We start from the raw sequence: 23,018 nt of genomic DNA on the forward strand, positions 1-23,018 counted from the left end.
CATAAACCTGATGTTCCTTCATACAGCTAAAAGGAGTATACTACCACAAGACAAGTTTGGGCTTTTTCATCTACAGTTCAATAAACACAAAAATGCTTTTCCCTCTATTCTCAAGCAGCTGATGTGGGGCGGGGGGGGGGGGGGGGGAATGCTTTGTTTGCCTCCCTGGAGCAGGGAAGGGGAAGAAAGGAAGGAAAAAAAATCCTTCTTTCAATTTCAGATACTTTCATGCCTGAATATTCATAGCAGCGGTATACTCTGGTTAGTCTGCAGCCTTGCTTTGCTAGAACTGAATTCAATAGTTTTCCTTAAGAATCACTAGCATTGACTTGGGCAACTAATATGACCTCGAAAGGATTTCTGTTTTTTTTTATACTCACACTAATTAAAAAAAATCTTTAAGAGTCTTACTGATTCTAATGCAGGAGTCTTCACCGCACTGCTAATAACTTGCATCTGGACACGTTTAGTTTTACTATCAATAGAAAATTCATTTCTCCTTCCATTGTCACATTTCAAGCACAGAATCTCTCTTTTTTTTTTTCCTAAAAATACGATTACTATTAAAGCCATCATAAAAACTTGCACGAATAGCAGCCTCCAAACCACTGAAAGGGTTTAGCAGACACAGCATTTGAATTCTTTCAAAATATACAAAGGCCACCTTGTCCTGCAACCATGAGACAGGAGGTTACACTGGCCTTCTGATTCTAAATAAAAGTTGAGATTCCTACACAGGCTTTTGACTGCAACAGCAGTAGCTGAAGAAAAACAAACAAACAAAAAAAACCCCTTGATGTTACAAAACTTCTGATAAGAAACTCTGCTTTAAACAAAACTCCTGAACATCATAAAAATTACTGCATAATACTGGGCGGGGGGGGAGAGGGAGGAGTCATTTGCGCTCCCAAGCGGAAAAGCACCTGTTTCTCCGCTTGCTTTGCCGCAGGGAAGCGGAAGAAATCTCCTAAGTTCCAGCTTCAACTTAACGTGGCCGAGAAGAGCCACCCAATACGCTTTTAGAAGAGGGCAGGAAGCGCCTCGCTGCAGCACAGGCAATCCGGGGCGAAGGCCGGTACGAGGCTGACAGCCGCGTCCCCTCAGGAGGTAGCGCGGCCCGCCGCGGGCCAAACCCGCCTCCTCGCGCCCGCGCCGAGCGAGCCGGGCGGCCCCGGAGCCCTCTCAGCAGCCCCCCGCTATGCCACAGCGTCGCTCAGCGGGGGCGGCGCAGGCGGAGCTTCGGCGGCGCGAGTTTCAGCCAGGCCCGTTCGCCGCTCCTTTGAGAGGCGCAGCCCGGACTAGAGGCGGCTTGGCCGATGGCGGGAGGGCGACGCACGGCACTTACCGAGCCCCAGCACCGGGATGTGCCGGCCGCTGGCGAGCGGCAGCGTAGGGCACCCGTGCGCCCCTCCCCCCTGCCGCGCGGCCATGCTTAACCGCCGCAGCCCGCGCGTTCTCCGCTGGCCTCTTGCCTGGCTGACTACAACTCCCGGCAGCCTCTGCGGCGGCCGCGGAGCGCCGTAAAGTGGGGGCGGCCGGGTTGGGAGCGGCGTGGTTGGCAGGCGAGAGAGGGGCTGTTGGGGGCGGCGGTGGGGGCGAGCCCGGGGCCGCTTAGCGGGGCCGGGCGGCTGCCCGCGCTCTGGCCGTGGGGGGAGGTCTCGGCGGCCGGCCTCGGCGGCCGGCGAGGCGTGAGGCGCCCCTGGCTGATGTCCGTTTCCCTCCCGCGGTAGGTGGCGGCGCTGGCAGCAGGTCCTGGCACCTCTGACGCCCTCGCCTTAACATGCTGTACCTGGTCGGACTGGGCTTGGGAGATGCGAAGGACATCACGGTGAAAGGTCTGGAGGTGGTGAGGCAGTGCCGCAGGGTGTACCTAGAGGCCTACACGTCCATCCTCACTGTAGGGAAGGAAGTGCTGGTAGGTTTGGCCCCTGCTGTCTCACAAAGCTCTAAGGTACCCCACGGGCAGTATTAAGGAGGGTACTGAGTGTGGGAGGTCAGTAACTTCAACAGGGAAAAAAAAGTAGTGTGTGCTTATAAGGAGAGCATATGTGACCTTTACATGCTATGTTTTATAGGGATGTATGTTTTCCTACCTTGTGAAAAGACTGGAACAAAAACAAAACTTTCCTTCCTGCAAGTAGCATTCGTATTTTGATGCTTGCTTTTGTTTCAAATTCTAACAGGATAAGAGTAGCCTGAAATATTGACGAACCTACTTAGAAAAATGTCAGATTTGATTAAAAAATAAATTCTTGTTTTGGTGCCTTGAGCTTGTGTATTTGCCTGAGCTGTTAGGATGTCTGCTGGGGATAATCATTTGAGCACCTTAGATTTTCATGTTTCTGTGTGGGCCAGGCAGTCTCACCATGCTGAATCTCCCAGAACAGATTATGCAGTTTGGTCTGAGGTGGGCTGTGTAATGACGTGGAGATGAGTTTCTGTCAGTAAATGTGCTTTGTGGAAGATGACACTAGGTGTTTTTTTAAAAAAAAAAAAAAAATTACAGTTTTCATGGGTCTGCTGGTCACAGAAAGATAATGTTGAAACATTACCAAAAAAGGAGGCTTAACTACCCACAGAACAGAGGTCCCTGCTCCATATAAGCTGTGTAGTTAGCTGGCTCTTGGAAGCAGTATAGCTATAATGCTTCATGTGTGTGTAGGCATAGCTGTATGTACATATAGTAATGTGAGCTTTTTAGGTTGGAGTCAGCCTTATGTTGTTACCAGACACTGCTAGGCTAGAAAATTTGGTGCCGTTTCTGGTATATCTACTGTATTTTACAATGTAGATACACTCTGTCTACTTCTGTTTAACTCAATACATTGAAGCAGCCTGAGTTGGAATGAATCTGTTCATGACAATTTTTTTTGTTGTTGAATAGCTAGAAAGCTGGCAAAATAGAACTGATTCTTTGAATATTTTTGCTTTGCAAAACCTGCATTTTTCTATCAAGGAGACTTTTAGTAGAAGGCTTCTAGGCAGCTGAAAACAAACCTTTGAGTAAAATATATATATATTACTTAGTCTTTTGGAAACCCTGACTTCCAGAGATGAAATAGGAACGTAAGCAATAAAAACAAAGTAAAACATACTGTCTTACTGTAGGGAGGGAACACTAGGAGGGAATATAGGAATTAATCACCAGGTGTCGATATTACAGGCCACTTCAGATACCAGTGACACTGCTGAATGGATTTTTTGGTAATCTGAAAGTCAGTCTCCTGAGCAACATTAAAAGTTATGGGAAGGCTCTTAAAAGATGGAATAGGTACTTTTGTCTGCAGGAAATTTCTGGAAACCTTCCTTTGCTGATGCTTTTAAATTCAAATCTCAAAATTCAAATGACATGACTTGCTTAGTGTATTTTTGTTGGCCTATCTAAACATGTATTCAAAGCTATTCAAAGCTGACCGTCTAAATCACCCTCAATTTGGTGAAAGAACTGTTTGGACCTAGTGACCTCCTAATCAGCCTACGTTTTTAGGTTAGATCAGGAGAACGCTTTTAATAATCTCACATTAATGTGTCTTGGTTTGCGTTGTGGAGCAGTCTCACAGCATGCAAATGCATTCCTTTGGATAGAAATAAACTGAGAGGTGTGCACTGGGAATGCGCTCCAGCTTCTAAAGAGCATTCATTGACAGTACTGGACTAGAGTTAGTCTGCTCTGGTGGTAAACTAAAGTATATACTAAAATGTATATATCATTGTTACTGGATTCTTAGCATCAACTGTTTTGCTTTACAGATCCGTTCCTGTTGTTCTCCACTACTGGCTAATGTGCATGTAGTGTAAGACACTTAAGAAAAACAAGTAGGGTGTCAAAATTAATTCTTGTCTCTTAATAATAGTATAGACCTCAGCAGTACTCCAGGGTAGTGTTAACCATTCTGAATCACTGGTATCAGATTTGTTTATGTATGTCTTTGGTACCCTTTCTATAGGACTTGAACAGGTTGCAAGTTATTTCACAAGGAGAATAGTACCCTCGTTTTATAGAGGCAGCGAAACTTATCCAAAAATAAGTGAGGAGGTCATCTTTAGAAGAGGCAACCAAACCCAATGTCTGAGGTCCCATGCCTAGTACTCTAGCTTTTGGATGTACTTTTTCTTATGGAAGCCCCACTTCTCTTCTGTACAATTATGGTAGTTTTCTTGTCAATTCACTGTTCTTTGTAGGCAAAGACAAATTTACCACTGAACTCAAAAGAAAAGTCAGAGGAAAGCCTTTTTGGACCATACGTAGCTTACCAGTTTTAACAGCTGGTAAGTATTTGTATTACCATGCAAGTGTGCTGAATATTATCAGAACAAAAACGCTGATTTTGGTCCATGCCCTGGAAAAAACTTTTTATCTAATCATGTAAACAGCATGTGGAATGTATGGTGAAACTTGACTTACAGAGACAGAGATGTTTGAAATAATCAGTAAGCATGTTCTTAGAACTAAGTGAAGTTCTATTACACATCTGAGGTTGTATTCTGCAAATACATTTAAAACATGCAAAGAGATCTCATGATTACTTCAGCTGCTGAAGGGAAGTGTTTGAAGGACAGTCAAATGTGTTTACCTGCAAACGTGGTACGTTATTCCTTACTGAAAGGTGAAGGACTGATATGAACTTACTCCTTAGATGTGGTTAGTTACAACATACTAAGGAAAAATAAAAGCTGGAAAACTGGGTTATAATAATAGCTAGTGTCCTGTTTGTGTCAGGTATGATGTTAGTATTATAATTAGCCTAAGTAGTTAGGCTCTGACTTGAGTGGGAGATGACTTTCAATGGGATGACTGGCCACATTGCTATGCCTAGTGGCCACCCAAGGACCTTCAGCCTGTGGGTGTAAACAGGTTACTTGTGCAGCAGCTCGTGAACTGATAGAAATGGCATAAAGAAAGTCAAACTGATGTAATAATATGACTGGCAGTAATATTTGTCAACTCAGGAGCTGCCTGATGGGAAGCTCAGATGTTCTTGCAGGAGGAGATAGGGTTTTCTAACACATGGGTCAAATGGCTGGAGATATAATTGATCTGGCCCTTCCCGCATATGTGATCGGTGTTCCTGTATTGAACACAGAGAGATGAGAACAATCCCAAATGTCTTATTTTGGTTTTTCTTTTTAATTTCACTTTCTAGGAAGAGTTTTATGGAAAAGAATTGATTTTGGCTGATCGAGAAACAGTGGAACAAGAAGCAGATAGCATTTTAAAAGAAGCTGGTGTTTGTGACGTTGCTTTTCTTGTGGTTGGTGATCCCTTTGGGTAAGATGATGCAACGTTTTAATTATTGCTCTAGCCTGATCACTTTTTGTTTATTTATCTAGTAAAATGGAGCTGTGAAGCTTGCTTTTTTTTTTTTTTCAGAACGCTTTTATATCATACAAGATATATGTACAATTCCCTACTTTTCATCTTGCTTTGCAGTTTCCTCACCCAGACGTCCCTTATAGATAGGAATGTGGAGCTCGGGGATGTATAAATCTCCTTTTCAGCAGTGATTTACTATCATTTCATTCTCCATGCTGGCCTTCACAGAGAACATGTTGTTCCAGGGCTTTTTGCTAACCAAAAATTCTAGGCTATGGCATAATCAAGAAAAGCAATATGTTCTGAGAGTGTATTCTTTTAGTTGTGATTTGTATTTATAAACTGTGGCTTTTATTCTCAGTTGTTTTAGAATGAATGCTGATTCTTCATTGCAGGGTGCTTCTGCTTTGATATATGCTAGTCTTGATGTCACTTAGGTCACTATAAGTGTCTTAGTTTGGTTTATTAAGCCTTTTGTTTCTGTTTCGTATTCCTGCTGGAAGGTATAGCTTTTTTTGTTGTTGTTTGTTTGTTTTGTTTTCTTAATCACCAGAAGGATCTCTTTCTGTCTTCTCAGTCGGGCGTCATCAATCTGTAATGCCAAGCCATACAGAAGAGCTTTTAGTCTCCAGCTGGTGATTCATGATTTATACCACAGTGTTAAGGGTACCACAAGAAAAATCAAATCACTGAGCACTCTATTTGTGGGAGGAGAAAATAGAGAGTCTATGAAAAAGAGGAGCAGTGTGCGCATCTGTCAAAAGTGGATAATTTATGTAAATACAGGATGAAGGGAATTGCCAAGAGAATCTTACATTAAGCTAGTACTGAGGGGCAGATGATGCTATATTTCAGAAATATTAATTATTCTTTCAATGCATGTTAATGTTAGAATTAGCATTCATGTAGAGCTACATTACCTATACTCTTGTGTTATGATCCAGGGACTGATATAAGTAAACATAGAAGGCTAAACAAAACAAAGCAAGAACTCAATCTATGGAGATGTAATTTCTTCTTGTAAGCAGTATCTTCATTCTGCCTCGCACACCAATGGTTTCAGTGACTAAATACTTCAATTTTGATAACTAGCATACTTCAGCATTGTAGAAAACTACCCTTTTTTATAATGAGTTGATACTATCTAAATATTTATGTTCTTAGCTCTTAAAATTGCAGCTAGAACTGTTCTTATCTCTGTGTAGAGCCCTATGGATTTAGGGGGTCATGAAATTTCTAAGAAAGAGGACTGAATGCTTCTGTCCTAAGAGAAGCTGCATGGGAAGTGGACAGAAACCATGTAACTGCAGTTGATTTCAAGTATGTTTGCATGTAAAAGAGGATTTGGCTGAATCTTTAGAAAATCTCAGCTGTCTGTGGCTAATGATTAAGGTGAAGAAACTAGCAATGCCCATGGTGTAGTTCTCCTCACTGTTGTTCACTGCAAATGTTTCCTCTGGAGATGTGGTAACAACTGTAGTTGTGCTATCAGGAACCTAATAATTTTAGTATCATACCAGAAAACCCACTTTCATCTAGCCTGTGCTAATATTCATGTTTTTACTACCCCTGAAACTTCTTGAATGCTATCTCAGTGACAGAAAATATTAGCATAGCCCTGGGTACAGAGGGCTAACTCCATCAGGCCTTTTGTTAGTATTGGCTGAGGGCTCTTCTGCTAGGGAAAAAATACTGGCTGAAGCAAATTTCAGTGAATAAAGCCAGCTGATCCCTTGGTCAGCATTAGCATAACCACAACATCTTCCAGTGCCCCTTGTCCTGTGTGTGTGAAGGGAATAATATAAGGCACTAAAACTAGCCCCCATGTCTCTTGCAGCAAGCATTCTTAAATCACCTTTGCTTATGGAAGTCAGGAGCATATTTTATTTACTAATGGGAGTTTTGTTTTAGATAACCTTACGGAGGTCTACTGGATCTGGGAGTCTGTTTTTTATCAGGTCCCGGATTTCTCAGATTCCTCTATTTGGCTTTTCCAGTGAAACTGATCTTTTAATGATTCATCCTTACAATCCTGCCAGCTGCTGCCACGTTTGTGTTACTATCTGAAGCACCTGATCTGCTGAATGGTGCTAGTCAGACGTGCAGGGTGGAAATTATCAGGCCAAAGATCAAGGGAATTTTGTATGGGAACTGAACCTGGCCAGGGTGAATGCACTCTTCCTATTTAATTACTCTGATCTGCGTATGCTATTTCTTTCTCTGCTTCCTTCTCTGTTATGGCCAGGACTGTGGGGAAAAGGACATGACTAAAGCTGTTGTTTAGATTTGATAAATTCAGGTGAGGGGTAGGTACATTTCCATATTTCATGTGGAAAAATGTAATTCCTAACACTTATCTGAATTGTTTGCAAGCAAGATAAACATTTCAAAATTGCTACTGTTCCAAGATAGACTACGCTGGATCTATGTTTACTTGCCATCTTAAAAGGATTCTGACCCAAATCTTGTTAACTGCAAGTACAGTGATTCTTGCTCCAGTCATTGCAAGATGTTTGAGTATTAGATACCTGGAGCCAAACTGAGCTTATTTATAAACTTAACTAGAACCGTTCGTAATTACTTTTGAATAAACTTATTCCCTCAACAAATCTAGGCATTGTTATTTTGAGTAATTTTGGCTTAAATATTTTAAGAGTTGATTTACTTTAAGGATGGCTTCTCCAAGTACTGCACACAGCTCACCTCAATCTGTTCAAAGTTCTGCTTGTTTGAGTGTTGCTTTCCTAGCATGCACTGGCACAGATGAGAGAAGGCCTGTCTATGCAGTGCATAAGGAAATTAGTACTAGAGTTTTGCTGAAGTATATGCCAAGTAGTGCTCATATTTACAATTCAACAGATGTCCAGCAGACACCTGCAGAAGACAAAGAACAAATGGAATTTTCCTTTTCAAATATTTGCCGAAGTTACTTTGAAAAGTAACAAGTGTGCTAGTGTTGCAGTTTTAATGACACCAGAAAGCTGCAAAGAACAGTAGCACACTGAGGCTGCCTGTATTTTCAGCTGGGGAAAACAAAATAGGGGAGTTCTGTTGCAGTTTTTACTTTCCCATAAAAATAAGTCAAGTTATTGTTGCCTTTTTGACACCTCTGCATTGCCTTATTTGTGAAGGGTTTGATTTTGCTTTCAAAGCAAACTGCAGTGCTAGTAATGCTCGCCTACTGTATATTTTCAGTCTTTAACCCCTTTACCTTCTTACCACAGAGCCACGACGCACAGTGATTTAGTACTACGTGCAGTAAAACTGGGGATTCCATACAGGGTCGTTCATAATGCTTCAATAATGAATGCAGTGGGCTGCTGTGGTTTACAGGTAACTTTTTTGTATATATGCTATTCCATGACTGCTGAACTTAGAATTGGTGAGCTTCCCTACTAATGCAGTAGGGCATGTTGCAATCTAAAGCTTGAAGATCTTTAGCAATTGTACATTTCTGCTGTCAGAATTTGTTAACACTTCCTTTTCAGCATGCTACACGTCAGCAAAACCAGCACAAGTACCTTCTTATGAGTGCATGTGTAAATGCATAGCAACACTTCTCCTCTCCCCTCTAACTTACCCCCCTACAAGACTCTGATATTTAAGTTGCTTTACAGATAAAGCTTTGCCCATGTTAGCTTCCTTCTACTACTGATGGTCACTTGATAAGTTTATTCTGAAATTAGGTTGTTATCCTTTTGAGAAATATGCTGCTCTTGTAATAACAGGAATACGTACGCAGGCCTGGGTAGGTGTCCACCTTGGATCGTAACTAGTTCCAGAATTTTGCATATGATGCATTCTTTCTCTCCTGAGTTGACCAGTCTTCACTTTCTGCCCATCTGCTGAGAGACTGGATTTGCTCTAGCCAAGGACTGAAAGAACAAGTGACAGTTTCGGCGTTTCTTGCATGGCTAAGGTAGCAAAGATCTAATGGCCAGCAAGAAAATCCTTGACTACTTCCTTTTACATGCGTACAACTCATTTTCCTGCATGAAAAATGTTATACCAATGTATGTAGTGTCGCTAATCACATGTAGACTAGTTTCAGCTTCCTCCTCTTGTTCCTACTGATTCCTTTAGCATAAGGTATGTTCTTCTCTTACCATCACCTGTGCTGCCCTCTCAGCATTCAAAATTGTTCCCTTTGTATAGGAAGCCTTAAACAAAGCTTGAGATTTGCTGAGACTATAAGCAAGCACAGGAATGTAAGGGTGCTGCAGAGAGGAGCTGAGGGTCTGAACAACCTGCTGTCATCATTGCCAGAGGAAACATTCCTTCCTAACTTAACAGGAAAAAAAAAAGTCATCTCTTATTTCAACAAACAACTGATACTTAAAATAAACACTGACAAACTCCAGCACCTTATTTCAGTGCTGCCTGGCAACAGAAAATCTGTTGCGATGGGATGAGTATAATCTCTAGTTTTGATCACACCTGGATGACATGGTTTAGAAATGTGAGAGCCCTGTCTGATCTGGCAGTTTAGTAGCAGTGCGTCGATACCCATTCTCGTGCTAGTACATAGAATGCTAGTACAAAAGGGGATGCAGCGCAGGATTGTCACAATCTTTATAGTTCTTCCTCTAAGCACTTTCTTAGTGACACCTGCCTATTGCTGTAAGACTCGCGCAAAATTATCTTTTAGGAAGGAAATTGACTCCTTAATGTTTAAATTCTGCATGTACAGCAGACAGGTGGCAGCTATCGCATGACTGCACTTACTTGGGTGGGTAGCACCAGCGTTGAGGCTGGGACTCACCCTTTCCCCTTTTGGCTTTATAGCGGCTCAAAGTTTGACAAGCGGTTTCTCCTACCCAGCACCTTTTTTAGTGTTCTCTTAAGCCCATTAGGAAAGAAGATGCAAGGCTCATATTCCCAAAGAGTACAGCTGACTCAAAATTTTCTGAAAGCTTGCTCTGCCCTGCAACTCTGGTTAGGCATAGGAAAGAGTGTAGAACTTCAAGGGTGGCTGAAAAAAAGAGAGCAGAAAACTAACTGGGAGTATATCACAAAAAGTCTGTATACATTTTTCATGTATGCGCAGTGTTGGAAATTAGCTAATATTTCCTTAACCCACGCTGAGGGGAGGGAACAGACCATGAAGGAAATGTGATGTTATTCACTCTGGCAATAGTCTCCTTTTCCGTTCTGGCTTGGGAGGGGCTGCCTTCTCATAAGTCAACATTCCTGTTGTAAAAAACATTTTAGGAAATTGTGATCACATTGTATTACCAGACAGGACTATAACCAGCCGTATGCTTAACTCTTAATTGCATCTTATGAGTGTGAACAGCAAATGAAGGGTATCACACTAAAAAGCAGCCTGTGATTTAGTTAGAATTGTGGTGGAGGTTTGTAATTTCTCTCAACAGTCTTCACCTCTGCATGTTATGTGGCTGTCTCCTGCCATCAATTTGGTTTTGCAGTTATTGTGCTTCAAACTGTGAAGTTGCTGTCAAGTATAGCAGGGATTCCTCTTTTGCTTCACCACAGAAAAGGCTTGGCTTTTTTTCTTGTTTTAATCAGATTGTGATACAAAACCTCTTTCTCTTTTACTAGAGAAAAACAGGAAACACCTTTATACGTTATTCTGAAAGCCATGTGCGTAGTGAGCTGTAACTGCTGATTAGACCCTCAGTAAAAGGCAGCTATTGCCCTGTATGTTCACAAAAGAAAAGAACATGTATTTTGTCATCAGCAACATCTGCAATGTTTCTGTGCAGCCAGCAAAGTGCTGGAAGCTGTACAGTTTTCCTGCAATGTAGAGAATTCCTGAAGTCAGGAGAGTAAGCTTTCTGATCCCATATATCACATATATCGTGCAGCAATCTCTGCAGAATGTGTGAGTAGCATAATTACATTTTGGATGTTAAGTTCAGAACGTTAGTTATGGTTTGTTTCTCACATTCAAAGAGCATAAAGACATTTCTTCCCGCTTTGCAGGTATCTAGTGAAGAAGGAGGAATCTCTTTTGCAAAAAACCTCCAGAAACAAATCTTACTGCCTTGCCAATATAACCTAACAGAATCAGTGGCTGTCTTGAGACTGCACGGGTGAAGATTGCTTTCTATAAAGACCTGAGGTTTTTTTAGTTCTAAAAACTAAACTCTTTGAACTTCTGGGAAGTTCTTTCTCTGCTGATTGATACAATGAGTTGCAGCTATTGAAAGCTGCAATAATTAAGTAAAGTGCTAGACTGAGCATAAGGCTCCATGATCTGCTGTTGCTATCCCCTTTATGTTGTTCTTGCTGTGTCTCACTGTGTCAAGTTTTTATTCAAGTCTGAAGAAGATCTCTTCCTTCAAAAATAAATGAAAACAGAAGCAGAGGAAGAACCAAGAGGCAAATGGCCTGCATATGAATTGCCTCTTAGTATGTTCTCTGAAGATGAACCTCTCTTGTCTGGAATCTGACATTTAAGTAGGTTGATCGCTATGACTCTTATAGTTGAGAACAAAGGCTAATGAAGTAAGTCATAAGGTTTGGTATCTATGCACGCTGCTGGGGAAATCGGATGTTGGGGGGAAAGTCCCCAAGGAAAGACTAAAGTTTGCACAAAGCACTTCTAATAGGTGACAACTAGTGGTGCACTTCAGCTTTCATCATTAGCAGCTGGACTCTAGTTCTGTAGGTCTGGAAAACTCGGTATTTTGAAGAGTCACCTTTGTTCTACCACTGCTCGGCTACCCTAAGAGCAAGACGTGGCCTCAGTTTTCTTTGTCAGAGTAGCATTCAGCATTGCAAGCTGAAGATGGAGGAAAGAGTCTAGTCTGTCTTACTCTGCATCATACTGACCTATGATGCTTGCAAAAGAATGATGCAGAAATTGAAATGGCTTGAGATTTAGCGTTCCTGTGTAAAAGATGATTGAGAACTGAAGTGCAAACTTGGAGACGAGCCATGCGGCTGGAGACAAAGGACTGAGATAAGGGGTTTGAAGGAAAGAGATAGGAAAGATGGAAGATCCACAGAGGAAAAGGAAAGAGAAAAGAAAGATGAGACAGGATTTTCTGAAGGGAGATACATGGAAACATCTAGGATAGAATATAGTGAGCAGATTTAAGCTTCAGCAAAGATATCCAATTAGTTAATCCTGCTAGTTAACTAAAATTCTGTGTATATTCTTTGTACTACTCTAAATGTACAAATCCCTCCTTAACTTGAAAGCAGATTATTTTCCTGCTCATAGTATCAAAACATAAGGAATGGTCTGAACTGCTTCAAGATTCTTTAAGTGGTGTGCTCTTAAGTTGTCTTTAGCAACCAGTTTTCTTTTTGTGCCTTAGAGCTACTAAGAAAGGTCTTTGTGGAAGGAAAGAGTCAAACCTCTTCCCCTTGTACAAGGAGCGCCATTACAACTCCGAGGCATTCAGTCCCATTTTTTACAATGAGTTCCATTTATATCTTTGTTTAATAAACATGACTAGATCCAAAGTAATAGCCACTCATTTCTGGGAGAATAGTTTTGCTAGCTTTGTAAGTGTGGGTGTGGTGGGGGGTGTGTGTGTGTGTGTTGGTAAGGTAGCTAGCAAAAAACATGTTATGGCTAAGACTTGTCTTTCTTTTGAAGCATACCCACTTTCCACCTGAATAGCTTCAGAACAAACATCTGCCTGTACTTTCTTTTCTTTCAGTGACTCATCTCACTGATTTTTTTTTTCTTAGCTGTCCAGTTAATTCTTGTAACACGATTACAGTTACAAGGTAGTCTTGCCTTTTAACTACTAGCTGATCATTTGTATCTGAAACACAAAAGCAGCTCTTCTGTGGTGCTTACCATGTTATCTTTGAGTCTTTAATTGTTGAATAAGCTTTCCGTGTCAAGTACAGAAGTATTACTGCTAGATAAGGAACCTGAGGGATGCTATCATTACTTGCCGTGCTGAAAGTCAAACAGAAAACCTGTAGTAATTGCAGGAATAGAACCTCTGAGTTTCACCCTCCCTCTGTGCCTTAACCTTCAAAAATACTCTAATTTGAGAAGCTCTCTGCAAAATGTTTTCTATTCACAAAAACTATAAACCATTTTCTATCACTAGTTGTTTTTTTTGCTGACTAGTTGTTTCTGAGCCTTTTAAAATTCAGTGTTTGTTTCTCAAACCAATTAGAAGTTAAATCATTATTAGTTACACTATTTTATTACTCATATTTGTTGTGCAACTTCGTGTCATTTGTTACCAGTGTAAAAGACCCAGAAACACATGTTTAATCAGAACAGATTGATGTCTCCATTTAGATATCTTTGTTTCAGCTTAGTAACTGAAATGAGTAGGATGGGAAGGAATCATTGTCTAGTATTGCTGGGAAGAGTCTAAGGAGGTTACTAAAGACAAGCTAATGTTACCTTTTGAGGGTGAATCCTATCTTATTTGATTCTGCTTCATGGAATAAGTTTGAGTCTTCTGATAGTTGAATTTGTTCTGCTTCTGAAGTGGCTGTTTCCTAAGTACTGGTACAGGGGGCAGCCAAAAGGGGAAAAAAGTGTTCCTCCCTTCACCTGCTTGTATGTCATTTGTCTCAGCTGCATTCTGAAGACTGCAATCATGTGGAGTGGGCTATCCTCAGCCAGATATCCTTTTTTCCTACTTTTTTTCCCCCCCCCCCTCCTCTCTGGCACTAATTAAGGGGGTTGGAGGTTCATGAGACAGCTGAGCCAACCTGTTGACTTGCCGTATGGAAAGGCGTTCCAGCCCTGTGTGAATTGTAGAAACGTCCATTTCACGTGAAGATTCTCATGTTATGCATTCAGAGCCTGTGGTACTAGATAATATGGCATAAAGGGCTAGGTCTAAACTTACGATTGTTTTGTGTGACCAATAATGACCAAAAATGAAGCTTGACTGACTCCTGCTACCTCTTTGTTGCTGATCCTTCTACTTTCCAAGTTGTTGTCTGGCAAAATATATAATAAATAGCACAGTAGGAACCCTTTAATGTGAGGTAGATAAGATGTGAAGGTGTTAACTGATTATAGAGGATAAGGGGACAAAAATCTGACTTGTTAGGTTGAGGATTAACATTGTATAACATCACAGCAAAATTCTTACAACAAAGATAAAACATGTCTTAGGCTTTCAGTATACGCTCATTGGAATTTATCAATGCACAACCTGGGATGATGCAAGGTGCTGCATGCTATCCAAATTCCACTGGGGAATTGGCAGAGTAGCAACAGCCTCTTGGTGTCGGTGGGATGTGATCAGGCTGTGCTGTGGCTTCATTGGCAGAATGCTCTCGTCCTGCAAGAGTAGTCTCCAATGTAACCTGTGACCATCTCCACACAGAACATAGTTGAATATCATTATAGTCCTATGGGGTTTACAAGCATTTGCATATGTATAAAGGTGCTGAGTCTGAAAAACGTAATGACAAGACTCCTTATTACTTTCTTCCCCTGGAATGTTCCCACTTCTGAAACTATCCTCAAATTTTAGAGCAGGAGGTAGGTTCTTAACTGAAGAACTGCAGTGTCACCATTGCAGCTGATATAGCAATAATTCTGGGAAAGATGCTGTAAAAATAACTGTCTGCATTTTGAAATGTTTACTTCTTGGTTTCTCTGCAGCTGTTGCCCTACTGCCCTTTAATACTATCTTGCATTTTCTCTCCTGCTTGCTTTAGTACTTTTAAGAGGGGATGGGGGATCTTCCTTTTTTAATTTCCCTATTTAGTCTCAACTCCTTCCTCTTTTTCATGCTCTATATTCTCGTGGTGATTGGCCACACCAGTATTTTAAGTGAGCTTCTGGTGATCTGGACAGCTTCAGGTTTCTAATGTCATTCAGCCAGGCCATTAATGAAGTTGCTCTGTAGTTTCCTTTGAAATTTCATTTATGTGCAGGCTTTCTGAACTGAGATCATGATACAGCACTTTTTCTCTCATACTTTATTCTGGCCTCACAATTAGCTATCAATATTGCTTATACAAACAACAAGTAAAGCAAGAAATATTAATAGAATGGTTAAAAATACTGAGAGCAGACAGGCACCTCAATACCAAAAGTTGTCAGATGTTCTTTCATATTATGTATGTGAATAAAATGGAAAGTTACAGTTTCTTCGGAACTCATGAAAGTGTGAACTGAAGAACTCAAAACAACTTTGTGCAATGTTCTGTAAGAGGCAAAAAACAAACAATATGCCTTTCATTGCTTCAGTTCCACAGAATTCATAGACTTTTGGTATACCAGAAAGTTTCCAGTATTTTCTATTCTTTTATTTCTTTTAAAATAAAAAATGTGCCTGCATTAATGCTAGGAAATCTATTCTTCAAAAGTTTAGTTAGTACAAGAGTATAAGTTGCAAAGGCATTTAGGAAAATACTCCCCATTACATCCTGTTGGTGTAGAAGCTACTTCCATGCTGTCTAGCTGCCAAGAAACCAAACTGTATAGTTTTTTGAGACTGTTAACTGTGGTTTTCTCATGATATCCGCACTTCTTGAAGATGTTCTGAAGTTGTTTCTAGTGAACAGACAAGCCCTTTTTGACAGAAATGTTTTCTTGTTTTTTGACGTTCAAACTTTAATGCAAAACCTAGTGCCAATGGTTTTTAAAAAAAAAAAAAAAAGATTCAGTGAATCTGACTGTGGTGCTGCTTGCACAAAAAGTATAACTTAACTTCTTGTTGGCAAAGATGTAGGAAGAATCTCTGTATTGCTCAATGGAAAGAACATCTGAGAGAAAATAACAACATTGGAACAGGTAGTGTAGGAGATACAAGCTGGATATCCAGCCTGTTTTTATGATGTGGCAGTGTGGTTCAAAAGATCTGATTACCTGTAACATTGTTGTCAGGTAGTAATGTTCTGCCCATTTTTGCACACCTCTTCCTTTGTGATAAGGTAGAGGTAGAAGTTTCTCTTCTTCAGGTTATCAAGATGCCAAAGGAACTGTGGTTAAAACATGAGGCCACTTTCTGTACTGAAAGAGGGCTACTTCTTTTTGGGAAATGACTGCAGTGATTTTCAGATGGCAGATAGTAAACTGGTCAGTCAGGCTGGTACTAGGCATGTGTTGATGACTGAAGGTACACTACTGCCTCACCAATGAGATTAAAAGTTAACTTATTCCCAGATGCTCCAGCAGTGGAGGGGAGAAAGGGGAACTCCTTGTTCCAATAGTTGTGCTTCAGATTGCCTACAAAATGGAAAGAGCTCTAAGTAGCCAAATGAAAAATAGGCAAAACAGCTTGTTTTTGCTTTTTCTAGAACCGTAGCCTTTAAATAGTTAAAGAGTTACACCAGGAGCACTTGTTGGTTCAACCTATTTTTAGGTTACTGGAAGAACCTTTAGGTTGTGAAATGTATGCTGCGTGTTCTTGTCCTTGTGCTAGAATGAAATATTTAAAAGAGGAAATGTTTTCAGTAATATTCCAGGAATCTTTGAATAAATGCTGTTCCTCTCGGCATGAGTGGTTAAAATTTGAGCTCTCAATCCCTTGAAAACAAATGTTTCTACTTTGATTCAAATTCTGCTTGCCCTCTCTCTTCTCTGTTCTGCTCTGCCAGCGTAAAAGAGCTAAAACCACAGCCTAATGTCACAGTAGAACAAGTATATACAGGGGAATCCCCCGATGGCACAGAGCTGTCAGAGCTACTTCTAGGCAAGGTCCTTTCCTCTGCTAAGCAGACACAATGCCTCCTGGAGCAGGCTTGGAGAAGCAAATTTTCCTTCCATGCTTACAGAGGCAGTGGGGAGGTCAGTTTATATATCTTGTCATTGCCAACCATTGAGGAACCATGTAGCTAGAGTACAGGCAGAAGAAAATACTGTAGCTAGAGTATCTCCATGCTTTATCAATCTCTGGCAGAACAGGTAGGCTTAAAGCAGACAGAATATTGGCAAGCTGTAAAATCTATCTTGGCTGGCATCATTCCAGAGCTGTATTCACCAAAACTGATGTGCACTTCTACCCTTTTTCAAGTGAGTTACCAAAACTTCCAAGCCAAAATCTGCCTCAGCTTACATCTGACTTTCACGTTTGCATCACTGGAAATAATTGGCAAGACTATTGCTTCAAATGTCTTCACAAATATTAGGGACTTATGGAAATAAATAGTGCCAAAACTGAGGCTGAAGGCAGTGAGTATACTTAGCAGAATCTGCTAGCAATGTTCTTTTTATTATATGTGCATAAAAAGAATTTTCACCTTTCTGCTACATGCACAATCTGTCCCTGTCTTCAGATCTTTAGCTCAAATGCCTCTTTAGACTGTAACATCCCTTGCGTGGTACAGCTTTCATCTGCACCTATTTTAGTACAAATCATACCGTAGCAATAGAATCAAATCTTAGGAAAACATTGCAAGTATTGTAGTATTATTAGAAGCTGCCTATCTTCTACAGCAGTAAGAAATAGTAAGTGGTCATTTTGATTCTAACCTTACAACATTTTGCCTTTATAAGGCAAAATTCAGAATTAAGTCACAAAGAACAGAAGGTAGATTGAAAGTTGATACACAATGAAAGGGAGAATGCAGGGACAGATGAAAACTTTACAGGTAGTCCTTCTGTAAGATGCTTTACTGTTCGGAGAGTAAAGGCATAAGCGAAATAGTTAACTAGTTACAGATTTGGCTCAAATGAGAGAAAGGAAGGAATGCAAAGGAATGCACTAGAACTAACCAAGAGATATAGAGAACTGCAGGGCAGCTTTTTTTAAAAGAAAGCATTATTTTTTCTAAGGCAGTGTTTTGTTAAGTGTTTATGAAAGAGCAAACTTAAGCTTCTCATAGAAGAGTGCTTGCTGTGGTGTAAAATTTCTTTCTTCATTAAAAAGTCCTGAGGTTAGTTTTGTCAGCTGTTCAATATTTTTATATTATGTCTTGTGTTCTCTTCTACTTTTTAAAAATTGTATATGTATGTTACTGGATTTGTTTTGTTTTACAGTTGTACAATTTTGGAGAAACGGTTTCTATAGTTTTCTGGACAGATACATGGCAGCCAGAAAGCTTTTTTGACAAGATCAAGAAGAACAAGCAGAATGGAATGCACACACTGTGCTTACTTGGTAAGCAGCAGCTATCCCTGTTCCTTAGCTACCGTCTTCCACAGTGTCCAGACACAGCAGTGATAGGCATGAGATGAAGCCTATGATTAAACAGATGTTCTCAGCTAATGTGTATCCGTGGAAATAATCTAAAAATTAAAGCTTTAGCGCATGTGTACTCAGAATCAGTTCTGCTACTGTCCGTGCTACCGTGGCCAGGAGTGTCCTCATTCTTCTTCAGAGAATCTGTAAGACATTGTGCAACTGTAGAAGTCAAAACAGGAGCAGGAGGCCTGTATTTGCTTTAATGGTCAGTATAATTTTAAGCTAGATCTAGCTCAGGATCCAGATTAAATTGCAGTAACTAGAGCTATGTTTTATTGACTTAGTTTAGAACTCAATACATTTGACCTTTGAGGAGCCAAATCATATGTTTAACCACACTTCTGTTTTGTGAGGTGGTATTTGATTTCCTAAATCATCTCATCTAATGATGTTTTGGCAAAAGGTGATTGTCATGAGAGAAGCTTATGTACTATAAAAAAAAATCCTTGCTGATCATAGATCCAAAACAGAATAGCGATTCTAGCTGACGTCTGTCCTCAGGCTCTCCCATGGCTTTGTCTGATCTTTATCCTTCCTGCCTAACAATCCTAGGCTAAAAACCTCCTTCTGACTAAGTCTACCTGTCTGGGTAACTTTTTATAGGTTATGCAATTGCCTGAGTATATGCTATAAGACAGTTGTTTATTTGTATCTAGAATTAGATACTCTTTCTGTATGCCTTTCAGACACAGTTGGGATCTGCCAATGCTTGATACAATAATATTTTAAGTAAAAACAAATTCTGTGGTAGCTGGAGTAATCCTGATCAGGAAACGATTTAAATGTGTCAGCATCACTGCACATCCAACTTTCCAATGCCTTGAACGTTGGTTGCTTTCAAACTTGGCTAAAAAGCATAATTTTGATAATTTATTTTAAAGGATAACTTCAGAAATGTTTCAAACGAGGATTATTATGACTATATGTTAAAATTAAAATGAATCTGAAGAATACTTTGTTTTCATAATCATTCCTACTTTTTCCCTTTTTATGTTTAATTTTTTTTTATGCAGCAGGAAGAGTTTAATTTCTTTTTATGCAGCAGGAAGAGTAAAAATTTTGAAATAGTAGAATTTAATTATATATCCCTTTATTCAGGGACATTTGTCATACCATCATATAAGAATCTGATTGTAACTCACAGCTGAAAACAAGTATCAGTTTTCAAGTTAATTGTTTCCTTAACACTAGTTGGTCATTCTGATGTATGTATTGATTGTTTATTCAACTAATTTTTTAAATTTGATTATCGGGTAAGCAAATGTGATGTAAAAAAGTGCTGATAGATATCTGATTTCAAAGCAACTTTATTGACATATAAGCAATTTGGTAGGCTGTGCCCCAGTAGTCTTGCAACTTTGCATTTTCTTTCAGCAAATCTTGCAGAATCACCTTGGTTTAGGAGTTGATCTCATAATCCAAGCGAGACTTTTTTTTTTTTAATTAAGTTTGAAAAAGTGTCTAGCTTTCACTTTGATAGTATTTTAATGGCATTTGAATACAGATCATAATAATATGATTGTTTGTTAGTGTATTTAGGGAGTGTAATGCATACTAGTATCATATGATTTGTCTCAAGACAGGTTGTGGTCTAGTACAGTTTTGTAAAGTTACAGATGTGTAGATTCCTACCTGACCCCTCCTCCTTTTTATTTTTGTATTGTTTTGTTTTTTCCAAAATCCTCCTTTTCCCATAACAGAAGATTGTTCTAAATTTTGATTGGGACAGAAAGGAAGTGCTAATGAAAGTTAGGTTCCTGCATGGTAGTGATGTAATTGTTGTCGATCTGGTCATACTGTTCTACCTTCTGTGACCACAGAGTATTCATAAGAGTAGTCCCAGTACCCTTGTGTGGTTAAACATCCTAGCATTTAGTAACCCTCTCCGATGGTAAATATGCCTGCCATTTTTATACTTAACAATATTTTTTATTCTGCTAATATCTGTGAAACTTGCATGTGATTTTACCCAAGGACAGTGCATAAAATCATAGTGTTTTATGATTAACACATTAAGCGGGATAGAATGGGTTAAACTTTGGCTGTAATCCATATTCCTTTCCTGTAATAGCTAAAATACTGCTATGAAGTTTACAGGATTTGCTAGGTAAACTAAGCTTTAACTATACAGAAAAGTGTAACTGGTAAGTTTGTAGGGAATCTGTGTTTCAATATTACTATTTTGTTCTACAGACATTAAAGTGAAGGAGCAGTCTCTGGAGAATCTAATGAAGTAAGTCATCACTTTGAAAATATATGGAAGCTCACAGCATGTTTACAAAGGTTCTCTGCCCACAGTCTATTACTGAACTCACCTGCCTTGTCGACACTCTTGTACTTCTCAGTGGGCATAGTCTTTTGTTTCTTTTAAGTAAGACTTTTCTGTTGATTACTGTAGGACCTGGCTTTATTTACAGTAACTGAATGAAGCTGTAGCAGCAGATAATTTTTGTTTTAACTGCTTCTATGAGAAGGATTAGGTCAGAGCTGGGTGAACCTTCTGCTTGGCAGATGAAGTGTTATTTTACTACCATTCTGTCTTGTGTAGTGCTGCATCCTGAAATAGATTGATTCTAGCCAGTATAAGGAAGAATTAATAGCTGAAAGAGTATTTTGAATTAATGTGAAGTGCTGAATACACACTACACTTCTTAATGGGAGAATTTTTTAATATATTGCTTAATTAAATCAGTTCATTTAGTGGCATCTGAAAAAAGCTGTTAACCACATCCTAATCATCCCCCTGCAATCTGTATGTTTTGACAATTCGGAATATAAATACTTACAGACATGCTGTAACTCTGGTTTAAATTCACATTCATGAAGTCTGACAGTAACATTGAAGTTTGTTTGTTTTGGAGCTCCAAAATAAAATCTATTTGAATCAATCCATAGTTGGCAGAATAACTTAGAAGCATTTCATTTAAGAATATATTTCTAGTCTATAACTATCTTGTCTACAGGGCACTGGATAGGAAAACACTAATTGGTCCTTGAATTTAGGTCTAATGTGTCTTTCAGGAGCAGTTGTGCAAAACCTTAAGATTTAAATGATCTGCCCTGTTGGAGCTCTGCTGTTTCTCAGGTGTGCTGAGAACACAGTAGACTTCCTTCCTTCCTTAAAAATTTCACTCTTGTCCAAAAAGCTGGGCCTGAGACCCTGGCCCTCTTCAAGTTCAATTTGCTGGTTCAAAGGTTTCACCTGAAATAGTCTGCAAGAACATTAGGGATAGTGGAACAGGTTATATGTTAAATCACTCTAATTTCCTTTCCCTGCAGGGGAAGGAAGATATATGAGCCACCACGCTACATGAGCGTGAACCAAGCTGCAGAACAGCTTCTTACCATTATTAAAAATAGGAGGCTCCAAGGAGAAGAACCAGGTACTATTATTACTGCAACATTTCTAGCTACTACTACCACTCTCTGTTAACACTTATTGATGAGCCTCTGAACTCTCCTCCCTTCCTTTTAATCTGAGCGTTCTCTTGATCTGCAGTGGAATTAGGCTGCTTTAAATCCTAATTATGAGATGGATTTGGCAGAGTTCAGACATCCTATAGGTCAGTGAACACAGCTGAAAGAGTATGAGTGGCTCCTGGAGATTTAGTCCAAGTCTGTTTGGTAACCCTGTATTGTTTCTGTCCATCTTAAACTGTGAGTTCTTTGATCCACTGGAGTTGTGAGATGGTGAAGGATCTCTCTATTTCTATTGGTCACACTCTGCTTTACATGAATACCAGCATTAATTTAGATTAACCCTAAGATGCAGGGCTGTGATTTTTGACCTTGGATTCTTAACACTAGTCAACAACAGATTGTAGAATGTGGTTATTAAGACCAGGGGTGAAATCTGTTTTGGTTCATCCATAGCAGTTATGAAGATAACTCACTTGTCATGGAGGAATTTGTTTAAAAATAATTTTCCCATCTATTCTCCTTCCTTTAAAAGCTTATTCTGGATACGCTGTGTTAAGATGAAAGGAAATAACCCTTCTGTTTTATCCTACGTGTAAATGAATCAGAAGCAGTGGTCTTTTCTAAGTGAATACAATTCCTGAATATATTTCCTATTCTACTTCCACTGCCTTTGCATTCCTACTTATAAGAAAGTAGAAAGCTGTACTGTAGGGATGTTTATAAGAACAGGCTTTTGCTCTCTAGGCCACTCTGCCTCTGACTAAGCCTTAGCTTAAGCAAAGAGTAAAGCATTTTATTTTCTTTCCTTTGTGGTTATTACTCAATAAATCAAGCATTTTTGTGACGGTTTGAACTTGGCCCCGGAAAAGGCTTAAAAGGATCACTTCTTGAATCTCATCTTTTACAGAAATTACTGAAAACACAATTTGTGTTGGCCTCGCACGTGTGGGTGCTCCTGATCAGAAAATTGCTTCAGGCACGCTGCATCAGATGTCCACTGTGGAATTAGGTGGTCCGCTACATTCCATGATTGTAACAGGTTCTATGCATCCTCTGGAATTAGAAATGCTTAAGCTTTTTTCTGTTGACAGCTGTTCTAACTCTGAAAATAATGCATTGAAAAGGACCCTTTAAATAAAAACAGGGGTTTTTTTTATTCCATCTTAGAGCTTGCTTAAATACACTTA

The 23,018-nt window shown here is 39.7% G+C and overlaps 2 protein-coding genes across 11 annotated transcripts in view; one reads left to right on the forward strand and one right to left on the reverse strand.

The window, feature by feature from the left end:
- The window catches only part of LOC104151238 (uncharacterized oxidoreductase ZK1290.5), a 56,347-nt gene extending 54,871 nt beyond the window's left edge, over positions 1-1,476 (reverse strand). For 5 of the 6 annotated variants that reach the window (XR_011142519.1, XM_068952248.1, XM_068952249.1 and 2 more), the window contains exon 1: positions 1,346-1,475. Coding sequence is in view for 5 of the 6 variants with exons in the window: in XM_068952248.1 (XP_068808349.1) it covers positions 1,346-1,430 (85 nt within the window). In the remaining variant the exon portion in view is untranslated. Of the gene's footprint in view, positions 1-1,345 lie in introns of all 6 variants that reach the window. The other variant, XM_068952247.1, reaches the window with a different exon arrangement.
- DPH5 (diphthamide biosynthesis 5) lies at positions 877-22,992 on the forward strand. 5 transcript variants are annotated; one of them, XM_009685902.2, is made up of 8 exons: positions 877-1,075; positions 1,731-1,915; positions 5,145-5,269; positions 8,539-8,647; positions 18,207-18,327; positions 20,605-20,644; positions 21,691-21,794; positions 22,739-22,992. In XM_009685902.2, exons 2-8 carry the CDS (start codon positions 1,781-1,783, stop codon positions 22,963-22,965), a joined length of 861 nt encoding a protein of 286 aa, XP_009684197.1. In that variant the 5' UTR covers positions 877-1,075; positions 1,731-1,780; the 3' UTR covers positions 22,966-22,992. The 5 variants fall into 5 exon arrangements, with proteins under 5 accessions (XP_009684197.1, XP_068808354.1, XP_068808356.1 ...); XM_068952253.1 differs by having other exon boundaries at positions 1,065-1,262; XM_068952255.1 differs by lacking the exon at positions 877-1,075 and adding an exon at positions 1,278-1,400.
- Positions 22,993-23,018: the final 26 nt, after the last annotated feature.

This window comes from Struthio camelus, chromosome 8 (assembly GCF_040807025.1).
Source record: "Struthio camelus isolate bStrCam1 chromosome 8, bStrCam1.hap1, whole genome shotgun sequence".
Taxonomy (NCBI): Eukaryota; Metazoa; Chordata; class Aves; order Struthioniformes; family Struthionidae; genus Struthio; species Struthio camelus.

Bases quoted from the DNA above. Each gene is read 5' to 3' on its own strand.
- DPH5 (XM_009685902.2), top strand. From the start codon at position 1,781: ATGCTGTACCTGGTCGGACTGGGCTTGGGAGATGCGAAGGACATCACG. The intron at 5,270-8,538 runs GTAAGATGATGC...TTCTTACCACAG, and splicing joins GTGGTTGGTGATCCCTTTGG to AGCCACGACGCACAGTGATT. The intron at 8,648-18,206 runs GTAACTTTTTTG...TTTGTTTTACAG, and splicing joins TGGGCTGCTGTGGTTTACAG to TTGTACAATTTTGGAGAAAC.